At 42.7% G+C, this 20,577-nt stretch overlaps 1 protein-coding gene across 4 annotated transcripts in view; it reads right to left on the reverse strand.

The window, feature by feature from the left end:
• SGMS2 (sphingomyelin synthase 2) overlaps positions 1-20,577 on the reverse strand; it is a 75,749-nt gene that overhangs the window by 14,332 nt on the left and 40,840 nt on the right. For all 4 annotated transcript variants that reach the window (XM_075998155.1, XM_075998153.1, XM_075998154.1 and 1 more), the window contains 2 exons: positions 6,712-7,409; positions 3,243-3,360 (listed from right to left, as the gene is read on the reverse strand). In XM_075998155.1, the coding sequence (XP_075854270.1) occupies positions 3,243-3,360; positions 6,712-7,169 (576 nt within the window). In that variant the 5' untranslated portion in view covers positions 7,170-7,409. The remainder of the gene's footprint in view (positions 1-3,242; positions 3,361-6,711; positions 7,410-20,577) is intronic.

Below are 20,577 nucleotides of genomic sequence, written 5' to 3' on the forward strand. Positions count from 1 at the left end.
ATCCCAACTCTATATTCTAATTTTCTATGGGCAGAAACACTTAAAGCCATCAATCCCTTTACTTGGGGTTAGAGGGAATCAAAGGTATAAACAAACCAGGAGCTGAAATAAGCTGCACATTTTTTACTCTTCCCTTCTGAAGTTGGTGTATGAAGATTTCTACTAGCATTTGATTCAATGTGCCTTTAGAGAACAGAAGGAGGACTCTCTCTTCTTGCTCTTTCTTAGTTCTTTTTTTTTTTTTTTTTTTTTTTGAGACAGAGTCTTGCTTTGTTGCCCAGGCTAGAGTGAGTGCCATGGCGTCAGCCTAGCTCACAGCAACCTCTAACTCCTGGGCTCAAGCAATCCTCCTGCCTCAGCCTCCTGAATAGCTGGGACTACAGACATGCGCCACCATGCCCGGCTAATTTTTTTCTATATATATTAGTTGGCCAATTAATTTCTTTCTATTTATAGTAGAGACAGGGTCTCGCTCTTGCTCAGGCTGGTTTCGAACTCCTGACCTCGAGCGATTCTCCCGCCTGGGCCTCCCAGAGTGCTAGGATTACAGGCGTGAGCCACCGCGCCCGGCCTCTTTCTTAGTTCTTAATTCCTCAATCTTGTCACTGTTATAGAGACATCATTCCTAGTATAAATGATAAATAGAACCCTCAAGAAAGGAAAGAAAAAAGGAGTAGAAAGAAAACTGAGGAAGGGAGGGAGAATAGTGAGTCTTGGGTTTGATGGATTTTCTTTCCTAGGTCTACTCTAGTTCACTGAAATTCTCCCATGGCGCACCACATTAAGACTCTCATTCCTACTATTTCTGCGTTTCCAGGTACCATTCTACGTCATTACTGAATGTGGAATTGAAGATGCAGAAACCTAAGTGGAGGAGCCTCAATCAAAACATCCACAGCAGACAGGGGCTCACGGGCTCTTAAGGGTCCCCCACGATGACCTCCATATCTCACTTCCTATGAAATAAATTACATGCAGGAGAAGCCGGCACGGCTGCTGCTAAATGAGAGACCATACCATCCACACGATCCCACGATTGGGCAGATCCCACAGTTGGGGCCAAGGCGAGTGTGAGAGCCAGCCCCAGAGGACCTCCTCTGGGCAGAGGTATCTCTCGGCGCCGTCAAGCATTCTTGTACGTGGCAAAATGGGTTTGAAAAGATAAATCATGATAACTGGACCCAAAGTTATCTAAACACACTTTTTCTTTTTCTTCTAAAAATCATGGCTTGTTGGATAAACACACTTTAAAGAACACAAATTTTGTGCCTGCAGACCAAAGCTTGGGTTAGTAGCTGGGGCAAACTGTAAGCAAAGCACTTGAAGTAAACTGTAGGGTTGGTAGGGGAGAAGCCACCTGGAAAACCGTGACGGCCGAGGATGTCACTGCAGTGGCCCTGCAATGACATCTGGCGGGTGGTGGCCGTACTGGGCATCTGTCACTAGGTCTGACACCCTCCCACGGCGCCTGTGCTTAGTACACAAAGTCCTGTCGCTGCCCGTAGTCCCAAAGGGCATTCTATAGAGTCAGCAACCCCGAGACGGGCGGTTATCGAGTAGCCTCGGAACTGCAAATATCTAAGCAGCACCCAAGGCCAGCAGAGGAACCGAATTTAGGATGCAGTTCTGCCTGCTGTTCTGTACCACGTCACCTCCAGTCCAAACAAGGGCATTTGTGTCTGCTTTGCCGAACACAACGCAGGCACCCGTGGGCTGCTTGTGCTTCAGGAAGAGGCCCTGCCAACTCAACGCGGGAGGCGACGAGTGAGGACGTTGCCGTAGTTTCCGTGACGAGCGTCTGCAGCTCAGTTACCCAGCAGCTTGTCCACCGAAGTGGTTCCCAAAGGGTGCAGCTGTCTCGCGGGGCAATCTGTGATTTGCTCTCTTTCTGTAATCACAGAAATTCATCCTGCAAACCTCAGCCGCTAATTGTTACTGGGATGGGCTGTGCCTTCCTTTCTGTGGCCATTCTCCTCTCGACACAGACAACAGCCCATTCGGGGTGTTCACTGTGCTTCTGAACGCCTCTCTCCCTTAAATTAGTTTCCCTAAAAATCAGCCAGTGTTTAAAATCAATATGTGCACTGTTTAATTACTGATCCTTTCTGCTTTGATGGCTTTGGAAAAGCATAGCTTCTCTAAACCACACCTATATTTGGTGGAGGAGACTGTTGGCTTCCTCAGAACAACTCTATTTTTCCTTCGGCTCAGACATCTGTTTAGTGTTCAGTAAAATATGATGCTAGACTTCATTCCTTTGTCCAGAAAGCACATGATTTTAAGTTTCCATTTTATAAGCCAGGGTGTACTGGGGTCTGAGATGATTAACAGCTCTCTTGAGAATTGACACTACCTGGAGAAACTTTAATTCCTGCTTAAGACAATTTCAGTAGACATCATGCCATATCTGAGCAAAAGACCATTCTATCTTTGCAGCTGCTAAAAAGTTTGGGGTCATCCTTGACTTCTTTCTCTCAAACATATATCCCACTTGTTAGCACATCCTGTTGGTCCTACCTTCAAAATGTATCTGGAGTTAAACAACTTCTCATTACTTCCACTGCCACACCAAGGTTGAAGTTCCCACAGTGGACCCAAGACCCTAAGGACTCTGTGGTCTGCACTGCCCTGACCCTTCAAGGATCCACTGGACACACTGGCCTCCCCACTCTTCAGAGCCCACTGGGACTAAGCTACGCCTTGGTCCAGAGCTCTTATCCCTTCCAGGTGGATCACCTCCTCGTCTTGGTTCCTACCCAGATATTTTCTGATTAAAGAAGTCTTTCCTAACCTCTATATAAAATAGTTCCTACCCTCAGACTTCCTCTCACCTTACTCAGCTCTATTGCTCTGCATCTGACAATCACCTGACTTATCCTCATGTGACAAATTGTGGATCTGTTTGTCATTTTTCATGCCTCAATGGAATATAGGCTCCAGTACACTTACATCGTTACTTACCACCTGCTACATAAGCGTCACACTTGTGGAATGAACGCACTAATGAAGAAGTGAATGAGAAGGTAAGAGGAGAGTCAAACTCCCAATGGTAATTTTCAGTTAGCAGAAAATACATTTTTTTTAGCACAAACACATTTTAATTTCTTCCCTCCAAATCTAAAGACAAATAGAAAATGTGCTAGATTCCAGTTAACACATATGGAAGAAGAATGTTTACTGGAGAGCAGGTGCTCAGTAGCTGTTTCCTTGACTTTTCTATGCGGTAACTCGAGCGTGCTTACCTTCGGAGCACACTGGAAGTGCATCCCGGGCACGGGAAGGGTGGTGACGTACATCGTGACACAGCGATAGAGGTACAACGTTCCAAGGATAAAAAAGAATCTTCGCCCTACTATTGACCTAAAGGGAAAACAAGTTCACCAGTTACTTTTATTCCTAATGCAAAATAAAATAATGTTTAACAGGATAAAGAATAATTAGCACACAGTATCCTGAACAAACAAACCAGTTTCACAGAACTTAGAGGCTTAGTTGGGAGCTGCCCATCCCTACGATTTTGTAGAAAGATAGCAACACAATTTTCAGAAACGAAGATTCACAGACTGCAACACATCTCAGTGGTTTGGGGCCCAAAAAGATGAGTGTGAGTGGAGTGAGGGAACTGAGGCAGATGAAGACTCCAGATAATCACCTCTCCTCAAAAAGTTACTTTATGCTGGAAGGTTCAATGAACCTCTCTACATTTTCAGTCAACTCACTGCATTACTAAAACCCTCTCGAGAATATAGCAAAGGATAAGTGAGCTACAGTAACAGAGGAATTAACTAATGAACCAAGGTGACATTACATAATTGGATACACAGGGAAATGTGACAACTCATTTAACCCAAGTTACATAAGCAAGGTTTACTTGGTAACCATCCAAAGGTATTTTTCTATGATTATATAGATTTTCGGAGAATTATATCTCAACGATATCCAAAGAGTCCTCATACATTTAATAACATTTAATAGCAAAGATATAAACTGATTTACTCTTGCTTTATTTAATCTTGATTTTTTAAAAAGTCCCAGAGGTCCTTTTCACTTTATTTATTTGTTTCTGTGGAGACAGCTGTCGTGACAGACATTAGTCCCTGTGGTCCCCAGTCTGCGGCGGGGGCTCCCAGCGCTGACTCTGAGCACACTGTCCTCCCGGGATTGGGCTCTGCCCACAGCACGCTGCCTCGGGGGTCTGCACAGGCAGCAGGGGCTGAGCGCCCCCAGCCAGCGGAACAGGGCAGCTCCTTTTCTGTGCCCGTTAGGTCTGTGCTCTGGATTCTGAGCTAGTTAGGTCTGGATCTGGGGATTACGAGAGGAGCGGGTGCTATAAAGCCCCTAGGATTGCTAGTTGTAACTTACCTAGTACATAAAATACATTACACTAGTTCTCCAGTTTTCAGGGCTCTCAAACTTTCAAAATCAGTACTGATCAAAGACTTCTAGAAAAACAGGCAGTTTCAGAATGTGGCATATTTTTAAGTTTTCTCCAAGATTGTGGTTCTGACATGAATCGAGGTCTAATTCAAGTAACTGTTGGAACTTCTAATTTGAAGGATTATGTATAAATATATACTTCAGCTGCCTGTGTCTAATAGCTATTTTAAGAATATTCCAGGGTTTCTGGGATCAAAAAAAAAAAAAAAATAGAAAAGAACACCACCTAGACTGGTAGGTGAAAGTATTCATTTATCCCAAGACACTTCTTTCAAAGCCTTGCTATTCTCGCTTTGCTTTTCCTGGCGCCGCCAAGCAGCAGGTCACAAACAGTGCCGAGTCTCCCCGTTTGGGTAAGCGAGAGGATCTGCCTGTGGCCCAGCCCCACGAGAGCGCGCTCTGCCCTGTGTCACGCCGCTGTGCAGGCCAGGCGGGGCGAGAGCAGGAATCACCACACGCCCATACACCCATCCCTGCACTCTGAGCTCAGCTGTGCTCAGAACAGAAAACCAGCTGAGAAGGTAGGAACATGTACTCTGCAGCCTTATTTAGAAAAAGAATTACTGCTAATGATTTTTGTCCTATAGTTTTAGAAGGTACTTTTAAGAGAGAAATCAAGTAGGATTTCTCACTCAGCTGGGATGTTCAAAACAGGTTATAAGAGAATTAGTGCACTATTTACTAAAATATAAGAGCCAAAGATTTGTGACTGAAACAGTAGTTGTCATTAAAATACATTGCCCAGCTATGTGACCATGAGTTTGGGCACAGTAAAATTTAAGGTGGTGAGCGAGAGGCCAATGACAACTAGCTAGATGAAAATTCTACCAGCTACTTACCAAACCCTGGAAAATTTCTCTTTTCACACATATGTGAGTAAAGCTTTGCTCCAAGTTAAGGAGAAAGCAAATATTTGAGGCCCAAGCAGGCTCTCTTATAGCCAGTGTCAATTCTAGACACTAAATAGAAAAACTCTAAAGTTCAACAAATGTATTGTTTGCTTTTAGCTTTAAAAAGCATGCTATCACTATCAATTTCAGAAACAATTTGTTTCTACTAAGTAAAAGACAATTGATAACTAAGTCTTTTATTTAAACATATTATAAAAACATGTAAAGAGAGTTATATTGAGGAAAATGCTTAGGAATGACTTTAATTTGTGGAATAAGTTTTCAAAACTGCAAAGTTGCTTTTGAGGAACTTTTTAGCAAAGATAGATCGAATCCCTCTGATTGCAAAGCAACAACCAACTAAAAGAATAATATAGAATAAATTCTCTCTTCTAGGAATGATTTTGTGTCGTAAATACTGAAATCCTATTTGACTTAGAATTTTCAAGTTATATTAAGTTAGCATACCTTACATTTTTTAAAGCCCCAGATTTTGGGCAGTGTTTCATTCAAACCCACATTTTAGTGATGTAATTACTAGAATTCTAGTAGGAAAAAACAGTTAAGTGGTGAATGAGATGAATTGAGGGGCCTTAGCTTTTAGGGACTAGAGTCAGAATTCACATAGAGAAGCAAAAATAACCACTTCAGAGCTATGTCCAATTTTTAAGTGTCTTCGAAGCAAACGTGGTTTCTTATTAATACTTCCTGATTCCTGCACTGTTCTGAAACCGGGAGGCCAAAGCAGTGAGCCATGAAGATCCTTTGTGGTACCCGGGGAAATCAGAAGGCGAGTTTACTTTAGAAATCTAACACCCAAACCACATGGACCCAACTCTAAATTCAGTTGCTTAAACTCCTGTGACTAGATGGCCAGTAGGCAAAAAGAAAAGAAATATAAAATTTGAGGATTTCTGATTAGAGGCAAACCTTCCACCAGGCTATTGACTGTAGACTGATATGGTCATCACATCATGAGTAATAAAAGGTTTCCTGCCCCACTCCTTCCCCAGCTGTCAAGAGCTTAAATAACACAAGCATGACGAAGTGAATGTTATTCTTTCCAAGCCTCTTGATTTATCATACAAATACCACAGCGCCAAGTGGCTGGAAATCAGGACCTGCACCTTAAATTCATAAACTCTGAATCACCTGCCACAGGACTGCTGTACACTCACCACTTTCACGCACAGTCGCTCAACAAACGCTTATTGAACAGTGACTGCGTTTATTCAATGCATACGTGTTTCTATGGCTTTCTTTCATCCAATGTCTGGGTAAAACGGAATTAGGAAAAAAACTGAGAAAAATAATCTCAATGACATATTTACTCACTTAAAAACAAGCTAATGAAAAACCCAAGAAACATGTTAGATCTACTTACTTGTATCTGAGAAACAGCCACTGGGTGATCCATAATCCAAGTAATATGATCCCATTTATTTCTGATACAGAAAATGCCCATTTCACCCGATCGATGTAATCAAAGAACTTGTCGGGGAGTGGGGGGCTGAGCTCCTTGGGGGGGACCCTCTCGTGCACCACTGTGATCATCACGGTCGTCAGGACGAGGTTGAACAGCGCGTACACCAAGGCGATGCCTGTTTTCCACCATTCCAGGGGAAATTTGTTCCTCGATTCGGCGGGCATAGCAATCTGGACATAGTCCGGGTACTTCTTGGCGCCCTTCCGCAGCCCGGGGGATAAGCTCTTAGGTTTCCCGTTACCAGTTTTGTTTTCTTCCTCGACAGGCTCTGCAGGCCCCGTGTAAGCGGTGGTAGGATCGTTGGTTTGACTGTCCATGTTTTCCTCTAGTTTTGCTGTCTCTACGATGATATCCATTGTCCCCAGCCTTCAGATCAAAAAGGAGATAGTGAAGTTCTTGCTCTTTGTGGAAACTTCTCCGTCTTAAACCCGTCTATTTCCAAGCTCCAAGGGACTCTCACAGTGAACTCTGTTTCCCGCCACACGACATAGTAGGCGCCACCTGGCGCCGCCGGCCCCTTGCGGCTGTCTGCTGCACACTGGCCGCTGCCAGGAGAGGAGGCCGATTCCTTCCCCCAAAAGATGTTCCTATCTCGCCTAAAAGCAAATAAAACTGTGTTCAGAAACCATGCTCATCCAAACAAAACACTCTCAAACACTTGTTCCTTATTGTGAAGTCATAATAAGCTAGAGACTGCTCAGAGACCACATCACTCCTCCCCAAGAGATCTTTTTAAAACTCTGGTTGAGTTGCTCATGTGCATGTAATAACTGTTACTTTCTGCCGCTGTCAAGAGTCAGTTTTCTATTTTCTTGTTAACAACCTAAAGTCTCTTTAGGTGGTTACTTTCGAGAACAGATTTAGGAGTATCACATTCCAGATATTTTAAATGGCCCTGCCTCAGTGTATCCTTTTATATTCAGAAATGCACACCAGACACCAGGAAAGTTGGCAGCCTTCAAAATAACGGTGAAAAGATACACAAAGCCTTAGCTATGTCTCGCTTAGGTAACAAGTAGACTCTGTTATTTGCTAGATAAAATAATGCACTACAATTGGCATGGCAAACAGGTGAGTATTAATGATAGCATTTTAATGCAGCGCCACAATTTCTAACAAACAATAGAAAGTGGATCTGAGGACCAGCTCCGAGTACTCACCCACCGCGACCCTGGGGAGGAAAAGGTGCCTTTGGCGCCGGCTCCTCAGGCCCCAAGTGCAGCCTTCTCTCCGGCGCCGAGCACCGCCCCACTGCACCCTGCGCTCGCCCGGCCCCACCCCGGCTGCTCCCAACTTGGGAGAGCAGCATTTCAGTCCCGCTACAGAGCTCGGCCACCCGAGGAGGGTTTCAGACCTCATAATTAGTCCCCGCCCTCAGCACACTGGCCAACGTTAAGTATAGTCCTTCACATGCCAGAGGCTTCTCTTTCCAGGGTAACTTCAGGAAAAAAGGAGGAGAAGGGAAAACTCAAAGTGGTGACAGTTAAGCCTTTTTTAAATGAAATAAAAAGGGAAAAAAGTTAAAATGGCACAGTCAATATGTACAGGCAGCTTGTGTGCAGTTACGGGCAGCAAACACATCAGCGACGAGTGTTTCCCGTGCCCCTAGGTGCCCCGCGGAGGGCGTGTGGGAGTTAAGAGGGTTAGAGTCACCAGCCTGACCCCAGCCAAAGAGCTCGCAGAGCAGCCGAGGAGACAGAACAGACATGACAGCAGGTCACTGGAGAAGCCTGAGGTGTGCTGTAAAGGCGGGAGAGGGACGAGCTGGTCGCTAGGCAAGCATGGAGGTTCCGCCGGGAGGTGGGGAGGTGGCCCTGCTCCCGGGACAAGGTGTGCCCGCACTCGCGGGGCGTTCGGAGACAGGAGAAGCAGGAGGGAAGCTGGCCTGGGGAACACAGGGAGGACCGCAGGACCGGCCCAGAGGTGTCGCTGAGAACTGGATGCGAACACCCCACCTGTCTCTTGCGCCTTTGACAAAAGCCTCGGCGACCTGGGCCAGGGCCGCGGCCTGCGGGAGAGCGACTGCGCCCGACACGTGCCTCGCGTGAGAGATTGTCAGCAGCAAACTTTCCACACCGTGCACGGCTGCTTCCAACGGGCACCCACAGCGCACCTGGACCGTCTCCTGTGTCTTTCCTGACCCAGCCTAATCCACTCGCAGCATCTTGCCAAACTATTACCCAAACGCCCTTCCCCTTCACTGCTCCACGTGGAGCCCCCCCGGCGTCCAGACGTGCAGGAAGCTTGCTGTTTTGAAACCCCATTTCACCGGTGGATGAAAGGTGGTCTTATAAGGTGGTCTTTCTACAGTAGCTACCTAGTTCTAGAATGCAGAATGTAGAACAGAACAAAATCCAATTAGTTACTTTTTTTTTAAGAGGAATCACTCAGCCACCCACCTCCTGGGACTACAGTGAGAGTGACGGAAATAATTAATCATGAAGAGCTTTGTGCTCTGGGAGTAAGAGCACTGCGTGAACACAACGCCCATTTATCGTCATTAGCGTTAGGATTGATACTTTCCTTGGGACTTCATTAAGAAGATTAAACAGACACAGCACATACATCTTGTGTCGGCCAATCTTGAGACACAAGGTTTGGCATCAAGATGATTACAACATATTCGCCCCTATAGTCGTCCTTTCCTGCCAGGGTCTGCGAAAATGACAGAAGCCACAGCAGTTCCTGTCAATGGATGGCAATTCTCCTAGTCCTTTGTTTAGGGTGCTACACCGGGGTGCAGGCGGATGCCAAGCTTTCCAAATCCTCTTACATTGCAAATGGACGTTAACCTAGATACTACTGGAAAAGTTTAAGATCTCTATAGACACCATCTCCCTTTTGAAGGAAATTACAAGTGTCTGAAACTTTCAGTACACTGATATTGTTTTGTTAATATTATTTAGAACTAGATATGACTTATTTCATAAATGTAAGGAAGGTTTAAAATTAGAAAATGATTGTAATAAAATACATCACGAACATATGTAAAAAGAAATGATTATCTTGAGAAAAGTCAAAAGGCGTTTGATCAAATTCAACATCCACTTGATTTTGCAGGGAAAAAGCACGCAGTAGTAGGAGCACGCATAGCCAGCCTCTCTCGATACCAGCATCACTGCTGCAGCCGTGTCATGTAAGCTCGCACACCTAGTGGGAAGCCTGCCTCTGCCTCTACCTTCCTTTTAACCTCCAAGTGAACTTTAGAATCTTTTTGGCAAATGACAAGAAAACACATACTTATCCATGATTGTGCTTCTATATTTTACTTCTACACTTCTGCCATTTAATATCATTCTAGTCAATTAAGCCAAAACAAGAAAAAGAAAACAGGCAAATAATGCTTGAAAAGCAGATAAGAAATGCATGTGTGAAACGGTCTATCTCAACATATGGCATCAATGGGAAGGTTAGGTTCTGTCTACAATTAAACACACACACAGCTTCCTTAGAGAATCAGTAATATAATCAGTTCAAAAAACATAATAAAAATACGTTCACATCCAGACCACACTGAAGTAGCCATTACAACAATGACAAAAATACCCTTTAACCCTAATAACTAAAAGGAAACATTCAGCACATATATGAAGAAAGCTATAAAAATTAATAATACTGATGGGGATAAAAGAAAGCACAAAGCTATAGCATGTGCATAGGTGGGAAGCTGAGATATTAGACCAAAGAGGGTTTGATGTTAACATAGTAATATATAATGCTAGTCATTTTCTTTTAATAACAACAATAGGATTTCTCCTGCAATTTGACGAAATGACTCTGAAGTTCATCAGGGAGTACGAATGGTAGCAACAGCAGTTTTGTACCACTAGACACACAACATACCTAAAATAGCACTTTTACTCAGTTATCCTATTTTATGACTTTATCCTAAAGAAAATAAGATGTATGCAAAATAATTTTATGAGTACGTTTTCAACAGGTACTTATAAAACTGAAACTAATCTAATATCCAAAAACAGGGGATTAGCTTAATAAACTATGGTTACCTTAATATTAAGCAATGCGGTGTGGTGACATAGTAACTATAAAGCTGCAAGACAGATATGTAAATATTGTGTAAGAAGAATGCAATATCCGATTATACAGAAATTTCAATATGAATAGGAAATGTAGAATCTCAATAACTCATAGCACAGGTTGTAGCTTTTTAAAAAATGGGCAAGGGGCCACGTGACAGATACTCAAGACTATGAGAAAAGGCTCAAGCATGAAAGGCCGGCTCCACAGCCTGAGCTCGTGAACACGTCTACAGAGGCACTAAGCACAGATGTTCGCTCCAGTAGAAGGGGTTAGAAATGCTTTGTTTGCCAGATTTGTAGTATATGTCTTCCCAGTTGTACGCTTGAAGTGTTTGAGATCTATTAAATGTGTAAATATTATTTAAAAATTAAGAGAGCATATCTAAGTTTATATATGGGTTTTCTTGTTTAAAAGAATTTAATCTGCAAGAGACAGATGCCAAACAATGATCAAAGAAGATGTGTCCCCACATTTACAAAATGGAGCTATAAATAAAGGATCTGTACATTGAACTTAAAGGCTTAAGAAAAACAAAGTCTTAAAACAAGGTCTTGAAACAGAATTCCACTGAATTACACGTCGGTTGAAGCACATACTTATGCGTTTCCTAACAGACAAGAGAGCTTCTTCAGGCATTACAGAAGAAAACTCAGCTGTCTCCATAAAGCCATGAAAAAACTGAGTTGTAGGGTAAAATAGGCATAAAATAATAGTTCTCATCAAATATTACTTACATGCCAGGTACTATACTTGTGCATTATCTAACTAATCCTCAGAACAACCCTAGGAAATACTGTCAGCCTAATTCTAAAGACAAGAAGTTGAGATAAAGTGAGCTGTCCACGGTCAGAGAGATGGGCAGTGGCCGCGGCTAGATCTGAACCAGGAGCCGATCTCAGGAGCCCATGTCCCTACAGACACACCACTGCCTATGGCACCACGCCATGTGAAAAGGTCAACAACATGTTATGAAAAAGACTATGAGACAATCATGAGCTTTTTTTGTTTGTTTGTTTGTAAGAGTCATGGTCTCACTCTGTTACCCAGGCTAGAGCGCAGTGACACAATCATAGCTCACTGTAACCTCAAACTCCTGGGCTTGAGCAATCCTCCCACCTCTGCCTCCCAAGTACCTGGGACTACAGACACCAACCACCTTGCCTGGCTTTTTATTTTTCCCCTCTTTTGGGGTAGAGATGGGGTCTCACTATAGTGCCAAGCCTGGTCTGAAACTCCTGGCCTCAATTGATCCTCATGCCTCAGCCTCCCCAATTTTTTTAAAAAAGAAATATGTAAATACATAGGGAAATCCTCTAGATAGCATTATAGGCAATTTTTTTGTCTTTATAATTTTGTAAAAAATCAATATAAACCTAGAAAAGAATTTTAACATATGATTCACCCTTCTTGGGGGCAGGGGGGAGAAAAGATATTCAGTTTGTAATGCAGGTGTATCACTTTATGTTAATAGGATCCAGTTTTGCTAAGAAATCTCAAGTCCATAAAGTTTTTCTTAAAGACAAGACATCTTAGCTTTTTCTCATTAACAGTCTTAGAGCTTAGCTAGTTTGTAAAATTCTTCCCATCCAATATGCCTACAGATACGAGGATGCTTTGTGAGTGATGGGATTCTATTTCAGAAGCACTCACCAAGCGTGTTCCATGTTTTCAATAATAAATCCTGGAAAATTGAAAAGAAAATCTACTGCTTATAAAAAAAGTTACCCTGTATTTATGAAAAAGTAAAAACTTTCCCAAAAAAAGGAATGTGGAAAAGAGTCCTTTTCAGGTCACTATTAAGTTTTTACATGGCCATGAGGTCCCACATCTTTTCTTGTACGATAAAATTGAAATTAGAGAAATGAGCAAGCTTGTATGGTATCTTGGTGACACTTTATTTGGAGAGTGGCTTGGAAAAAGAATGCTTTTAATGTAAAAGATGTAATTGAAAACTCAGCTGCCAATCACTGTCCTCCTGAACTTGGGGGAGACACACTTGGGTGAGAATACACGCTTTGATCTCTGGTATTTATCTACTGATCCACATTGAGGTGAATTGGACCACTTTAGTTCTGCATTTGTTACAAGAGAAAGACCCAGACTATCAATAGAAAGTATAATAATTATTGGTTACCTGGGACTGTAGGTAGGAATGGGGAGTGATTGCAAATGGGAAGTTTCTTTTTGGGTTGATGAAAATGTCCTAAAATTAGATAGTGATGATGGTTGCACAATTCTATAAATTTGCTAAAAATCATTTCATTTTATCCTTAAGAAAATGAATTTTATAATATTGAATTATAACTTAAGCTGTTAAAAAGAGATCTATTAATAGCCCATTGTATTTAATTATTTCTAAAGAACTAGAAAAGAACTATCCCATAATCTCTTATTCATTTCCAAGCTGACTGACCTAACAGCTGAGCACTTCTTTAGCAGTGAGTCTTTAATAACCCACATTTCTAAGTTCTCTACAGACAAGATCAAGAACCAGCCAACAAAAAGCAAACTGTTTAACAAAATTTGTATAAGCCGTGCTCCAAAAATAAACATGTAACCAAACAATATGAAGTGACAAAAACCAGATGCATTTATCAAAATCTACCATGAAAAAGGGGGAAAAATGGTCTGTTTTATTTCTCACTGCAAACAAGAACAAAAGCATAATAGTCACTTTAAATGGCTAGGTAGACCACTTAGTACTCGTTGAAATGAATACGGTACTTACTTTAGAGCAAATATTCCCCGTGCAAATTTGAAACCAATATGTGGAGGGATTGGGATCATTTTACAAGAAGGGGGTGTGCGGGTCACAGTGCAGCATACTGCGAGGGGACGGTCTCACCTGTGTCCCGTGCTTCCGTCTTAGCTCAGCTGGTACTGTGAAGTACCTTCAATTAAATTCAACTTTCAGAATGTTCCGCAGGTTTTAAAACTTGGCTTCTTCTAGTAGACTATTTCCTAGCTTTAGTCTTTCTAAAGTGACTGGAGGATTCTGACTGTCAGATCTGATTCCAGCGTATTTGGGAAAGAGAGAACTACAGCCCTGGGGGCGTGGGCCTGCAGCTTTTGGGAGCTGGAGAGGGATACCGAAGGTAGAGTCACAGGGAGAGGCGATTCACAACACAGACGAGGGGATGAGGTGGATGAAATGAACAGATGAATAAATAAATAAGCGAATGGATAAACAGTAGGCAGATAGGTGGATTATTCATACACACTCTAAATCAGAGGTCTCCAAGTTAAGGGGCAGCAGTGGAGGACGTACCACGCATTTGAGGAGCTTTTCCCAAATGATGCCTTGGGCTTCCCTGAGCCTCCTTTCCCCACCTCCATTTCCCTTTGTCTAGTTGTTTTCAGCATTTAGTACAAAGAACTAGTCTGAAATTTTCTACTTCCTATCCCTGTCTGGACTTACTGCTTGCTGGTGAAGTCCAGTACGCCTGTGGCCTCAGAGAATAAACTGGGCTGAAGGCTTATCTTTGTGTTAAAACACCTACCGACTGTAGCAGATGAACTAAGGATGCCTCCATAATGTAAACAGGCATTTGCACCTTCAATAATCCGAACTACAATCTTATCATTCACAACGAACTGTACACTAGAATCATTCCACGCAGCCGGTATTACCTGCTCCACGTTTAACGGTCAGACAAAAGCAGCCAGCGCTTGTTTGGTCCAAGCACCCTTGGGCTTATCAGCAAGGTCAAATCCAACAGCCGAACTGAACAACCAGAGCAATTATTTGCTTATCCATCCCTAGCTGTGCTTATATACACGGAAGATTTATACACCTAGAAACTGATTCCCTTAGGTTTTAATGCCGTGGGGTTTAATTTACTCTGTAATAGGAGGCTGCATAGATTACCTATTGAAATGAGAGGTATCTGAAAATTGTTTTAAATATCCCACTTAATAGTTTTAAAAAGCATTTAAGTCTGATATTAAAGCTAATATTTTTCTCCCAAGAACAGGGTGGTCGAGGGAAGAAAGAAAAACAGATGCTGAGCCTAACAGCTTTACATTATATTCCCCAAACCATGTGATACTTTCTACATGATATAGAGATCTCCTGCTAAGTAAACAGATCACAAATTCAACAGTATATTTCTTCATCCTCAACAATTAGCATCAAGAAGCTAAAAGATGTAATTCCATTTTTAATCTTATTTCCATTAAATCCAATTTCCATTGATGCCCCTACATAAATAAAGTAGGGGTTTGACTATAGTTGCTTGACTATAAATAATCACTTGAAGTTGTTTTTTCTTTTCTTTTCTGTTTTTTTTTTTTTTTTTTTTCTGAGACAGAGTCTCACTTTGTTGCCCAGGCTAGAGTGAGTGCCGTGGTATCAGCCTAGCTTACAGCAACCTCAATCTCCTGGGCCCAAGCGATCCTCCTGCATCAGCCTCCCGAGTAGCTGGGACTACAGGCATGCGCCACTACACCCGGCTAATTTTTTCTCTATATATTTTTAGTTGGTCAATTAATTTCTTCCTATTTTTAGTAGAGACGGGGTCTTGCTCTTGCTCAGGCTGGTCTCGAACTCCTGACCTCAAGCAATCTGCCCACCTTGGCCTCCCAGAGTGCTAGGATTACAGGTGTGAGCCACCACACTCAGCCTGCAGTTGTTTCTTAAAACACACATATGGTATCAAAAACCTATTATTTCCGAGGCGGGAGGATCACTCAAGGTCAGGAGTTTGAAACCGGCCTGAGCAAGAGAGAGATCCCATCTCTACTATAAATAGAAAGAAATTAATTGGCCAACTAAAAATATATACAGAAAAAACTGGCCGGGCATGGTGGCGCATGCCTGTAGTCCCCCCTATTCGGGAGGCTGAGGCAGGACGATTGCTTGAGCCCAGGAGTTTGAGGTTGCTGTGAGCTAGGCTGACGCCACGGCACTCTAGCCCGGGTAACAGAGTAAGACTCTGCCTCAAAACAAACAAACAAACAAACAAACAAACAAACAAACCTATTATTTAAAAAAAATCAAAGAATTATTCTTTGCTCCCCATGAAACAAAGAAACAGCTTGATGTAGATAATTTATGGATAACAGATCCATATGGACATATCTTATTTTAAAAGGGGGGCATATAACGCATAAAAACAGTGACACAAAAAACCACATCTGGATTCAGAGCATCACACAGATTACCCTGGCAGCCCCAAAGCCACCCCCGTGATGGCAGTACCCTCGCCCTGTGCCATCCTGATGCCGTTTTTAATACCCAATTTTCAAAGTATGTCATGTTGAAAACCCTCGGACAGGTTTCTTAAATGATTTGTACTTAAAATTTCTATAATTGCCGTGTTCAGAATCACCGATGAGGAAATAAAACCCTGAACTGGGTCCCACTGCCCTTGGGGTTTCCTTCCCTGCCGGGCCCCACTGCGAGCCATCCGTCCGGCGAGCAGGGCCGCCAGCCACCCTTCCCAGAGCTGCCCGATGGCCGCCGGTTCCCGCGCTTTCCTGGTGTCACCCACACAGCCCCTTTGCAGGGCAGGTGCCACTGTACCCCGTCTGAGGTGTGAGAAGCAAAACTCAGAAATCTAACACACGGCAGAGGCAGGATCTGAGCCCGCCAGAGTCCCTGCTCCTGCCAGCCACCGTGCTATGCTGTGATTTTCTAAGATCTCGGGCTATTTTTGCAATTAGGAATGTGCCATTTTGCCCCCTCAACCCCCCAGAGCAAAGGATTCCCTTCCCGGTGAGTCCTTCTGGCGAGAGACTGCACTTCCCCGCTCCCCCCCCAACACTTCCTGCTTGGGGCTGCCAGCCAGGTAACCACCTGTGTTTGCCCCCAGAGTGACATCCTTCCAATCGTCAGCCCCACCTCCTAACACAGCCACCGGCTCTGGGTCATCGGATGAGCTCAGTGCCTGTGTGAACGTTTGCCCCACTCTCCAGTGACTTACGAGAGGGCCATTTCCTGGAAATAGTATGGTCAGACATTTCATTGTAGTCAAGTGTTTGGGGTGTCTGAGTCACTCCTGTTGCCTGGTGACCTGTTGTGTTTGGCAGGAGGACGGCAATTCGGGCACAGGTACCGTCAGACACAGAGCAGAGGTTTGTTCAGCATGACCCGCTCCCAACACCAGACTGATTTAACGCTTAACCTTGACGCTGTCCTTTCCCACTTTCTACTGTTAGGAGGCATCATTCCCTTCAAGCCAGGAGCGCCCAAAAGCACTGTGCTGCGCACGCAATCAACAGATCCTTCGTAGTGAAATACAGGCTGCGTTATTTTGCCTATTGAGTTCTGAAGAGAAACTCTCAAGACAAAGAAAATTACAGAATTCCTGCATATAGATGGGAATTGGAATTATACGGTGTCCTGGAAGTTACTCAGCATCCCTGTAAGAATTAGTTCTCTCCTGAGTTCACAGTTAATGTAACGACTTCCAAATAGCACTGAGTCACTGATTCTGACTTCGCAGCCAGGGGGGAGTTTTTTTCAGACAATCAGAGTTGACACATTTGGTGGCCTATACAAATACCTGTCATTATTTTTTCATAACAAGAATTGATTACCACAATATGTTAATAATGGCTTCAAAACTGAGGGGTTCACTCTGCAATACCACAATGAGTATAAATAGATAGCACGGCTGGCCTGAGCTCACCTTACTGACCTCTGTCTTCAAATGTAAGTTAGCATGTGTGCCTAGGTTACCCTAGAGCCAACAATCTAGAATAAAACACTCTAGGCTTGTGTTCCATATAAATTCTCCAACAGTTACTGCTCTACTATTTTCTTAGTCATTTCTATGCATTAAATATTTAAAGGAGAAACGTGGTTTACAAAAAGCCACACATACACACAAGTATCAGATATTGTTTGTTTGGTTTTTTTGTCCTTCTTTTCAGGGGATATGCCTGCCATAGACACAAGAATGTACCCTAACATTGGGGTGCCAGGATGCCTGATATTCATAAGTACTTTCAAAAGTCAAATGGATATTATGAATTTTACTTTGTTTTTTTGTTTGGTTGGTTTTTTTTGAGACAGTCTCACTCCACTGCCCAGGCTAGAGTGCCGTGGCGTCAGCCTAGCTCACAGGCAACCTCAAACTCTTGGGCTCAAGCGATCCTCCTGTCTCAGCCTCCGGAGTAGCTAGGACTACAGGCACATGCCACCACGCCCAGCTGATTTTTTAAACACACACACATATATATATATATTTTTTTTTTTAGTTGTCCAGCTAATTTCTTTCTTTTTCTTTTTCTTTTTTTTTTTTAGTAGAGACAGGGTCTCGCTCTTGCTCAGGCTGGTCTTGAACTCCTGAGCTCAAATGATCCACCTGCCTCGGCCTCCCAGAGTGCTAGGATTACAGGCGTGAGCCGCCATGCCTGGCCATTGTACAAAACAATTGTTTTTATTGTACAAAAAACAATTGTACTTTGTTTTTGACAGCTATAAAGTGGGTATATAAGTTTGCCTAGCAAAGATTTTCAACTTAAACCTATGTTAAAACTTTGTATCTTCCCAAATACTTTTCTTTTTGAAAGGCATATTTTAGGGGAAAAAAAATCTTTCCATGTCTAAAAAACCCTTGAATTCTACCAAATGCCATAGGAGATTTAAGAAAAGGGTACTGTCATTACCTAGAACTGGATAATTGTAGGTTGCAATTATTAGTGGAAAGAAATAAGGGGGTGAATTACTTTCTAAAATATTTTAAATGTTTTAGAGTCCTTTAAAGTCTCAAGCAGGTTTCCCAACTTGGGGTTTATAGTGGAGAAGTGAACCTCTCAATGCCCTGTACAATTTTTGGTTCATGCACATAACTAGGAATCGAAACCTTAGTTCTTCGGGCTCTCGAGATGGGGTTTAGTCTTGGGAAATCAAACTGCCAGCAGATAGCTGAGGATTTAAGCTCCTGAATTTGTTGCTGACTATCTGCTTACTACAAATTTCAGTAACATAAGAGTTGAATATTCATTCCCTTCCTATAACTGAAGATTTCTAATAATTAAATGAAAGTAGAGCCCATCTCTGACCGTGAGCACAGTTTATTGCATCTGTATACCCCGAGAGCAAAATTACCACTAATTGTCTCATTTTTGAAAACTTATTTAACCATCATTAGATATTTAAATATGTTATGGCCAAGAGAATGAGACAGACCTAGCCTCTAGTTGGAAGGAGTTTGTAGTCTAGTTGGGGAGACAAATGTTTATCACACAGAGAGATGAATGTTTGCATAATTAGAAGTTCAGGACTCTATAGGACCATGTTGCCAATGCCCACAAGCCAGTCTGCCATTTAACTGACCAGGATTGGGAAAATACCCAGGCCCTGGTAACAGGTACTCTCAAGTTTCAAGTAGAAGTATTCAATAGGAAATTCTCCCCTCTGGGAAACAATTTAATGATATCTATCAAAATTACACATATACTTTATGACCTGCAATTCTACTTTCCCAGTTTATACAGGTATCATTGCACACCTGCACAATAACCTAATACAGTAATTTGGTGCAGCATTAAGAACAAATGATCTTCCACAACTCAAATGTTCACCAATAGATCACTATTTAAACTGTGGCATGTCCATACATGGAGCGCTCTGTCTGTAACTGATTTGGGGCATATACATACACAATGAGTGCGATGTGCACCACCTGGGGGATGGACACGCTTGAAGCTCTGACTCGAGGGGGGAGAGGAGGCAAGGCCAATATATGTAGCCTTAACAACATTTGTACCCCCATAATATAATGAAATAAACATTTTTTTAATGGGGAAGGTCTCTCAGTACTGATTTATTACCCACCCCACACACTGAAACAAGAAGAACATACACTGCAGAGATGCAGAGCACGCTGTCTTTTCTATTATGAAAAAGGAATGAATTCATATTCCTAATTTGTTTATTTACACATTAAGAAATTCTGGAAGGTTGCATTAGGTACTGATAGAGGCTGTGTGGGGATGGTAGAGGAAGAATTTAGGCAGAATCTGTGAATATGAAAAAATGTATTAATAGAAAAATGGAATACTTGAAAAGCAATCCTTTCTGAGCCCAAGTTACATCAACCAGGCACCTCTGCAGTTTCAACAAGTTTCTAGAATGCTGCAGTGATGACATCAGAGCCTAAGATCGCTCTATGTTCCAAACTGGGTTCCCACTCCCTTCCTTCCTGCTTGTGTTCAGCTGCGGTCTCGAGGGGGTTCCCCAGAGGACCTGAGACTTGGTCAGGTTCCCGGGGTCTTCCTTCTCCCTCTGCTGAGGGTATTTGGGGGCTTTCTTAAAGCTGTGAAAGCAAGGATTTTGTTCTGTTCACTGCCTCATTCGCTGTGCCGGAAAGAGCACCCGGCACACAGAAAGTGTTCAGCAAATGTTTGTCGAATAAATGAATTCTTTTCTTCATCCAGCTTCAGTGGGACAGACACTACCAGACAAGGGAGAGCCATCAGTGGTGTCAAATATTTAGAAAGAGCTGTCATAACTGGTACCGGCCCAATAGAGGTATTCTAGTTTTAGCAACATTCCTAGAATTATTTAGAATTTTGCAGAAAACAAATAATCCTATAGAATGCTGTGCTGAACAATGAATTGTAACTCGTAAAAAATTATTTTTAATTAATTTGGTATTACATGGCCCTGGGGTCCATCTTAGGGCTGAAACCTTTTTAGGCAAACACCGCACTAAGCACTAATGATGAAAAAGAATGGCTCTCTTGGCCGGGCGCGGTGGCTCATGCCTGTAA

The sequence above is a fragment of the Microcebus murinus genome, chromosome 27 (genome assembly GCF_040939455.1).
Source record: "Microcebus murinus isolate Inina chromosome 27, M.murinus_Inina_mat1.0, whole genome shotgun sequence".
NCBI lineage: Eukaryota > Metazoa > Chordata > Mammalia > Primates > Cheirogaleidae > Microcebus > Microcebus murinus.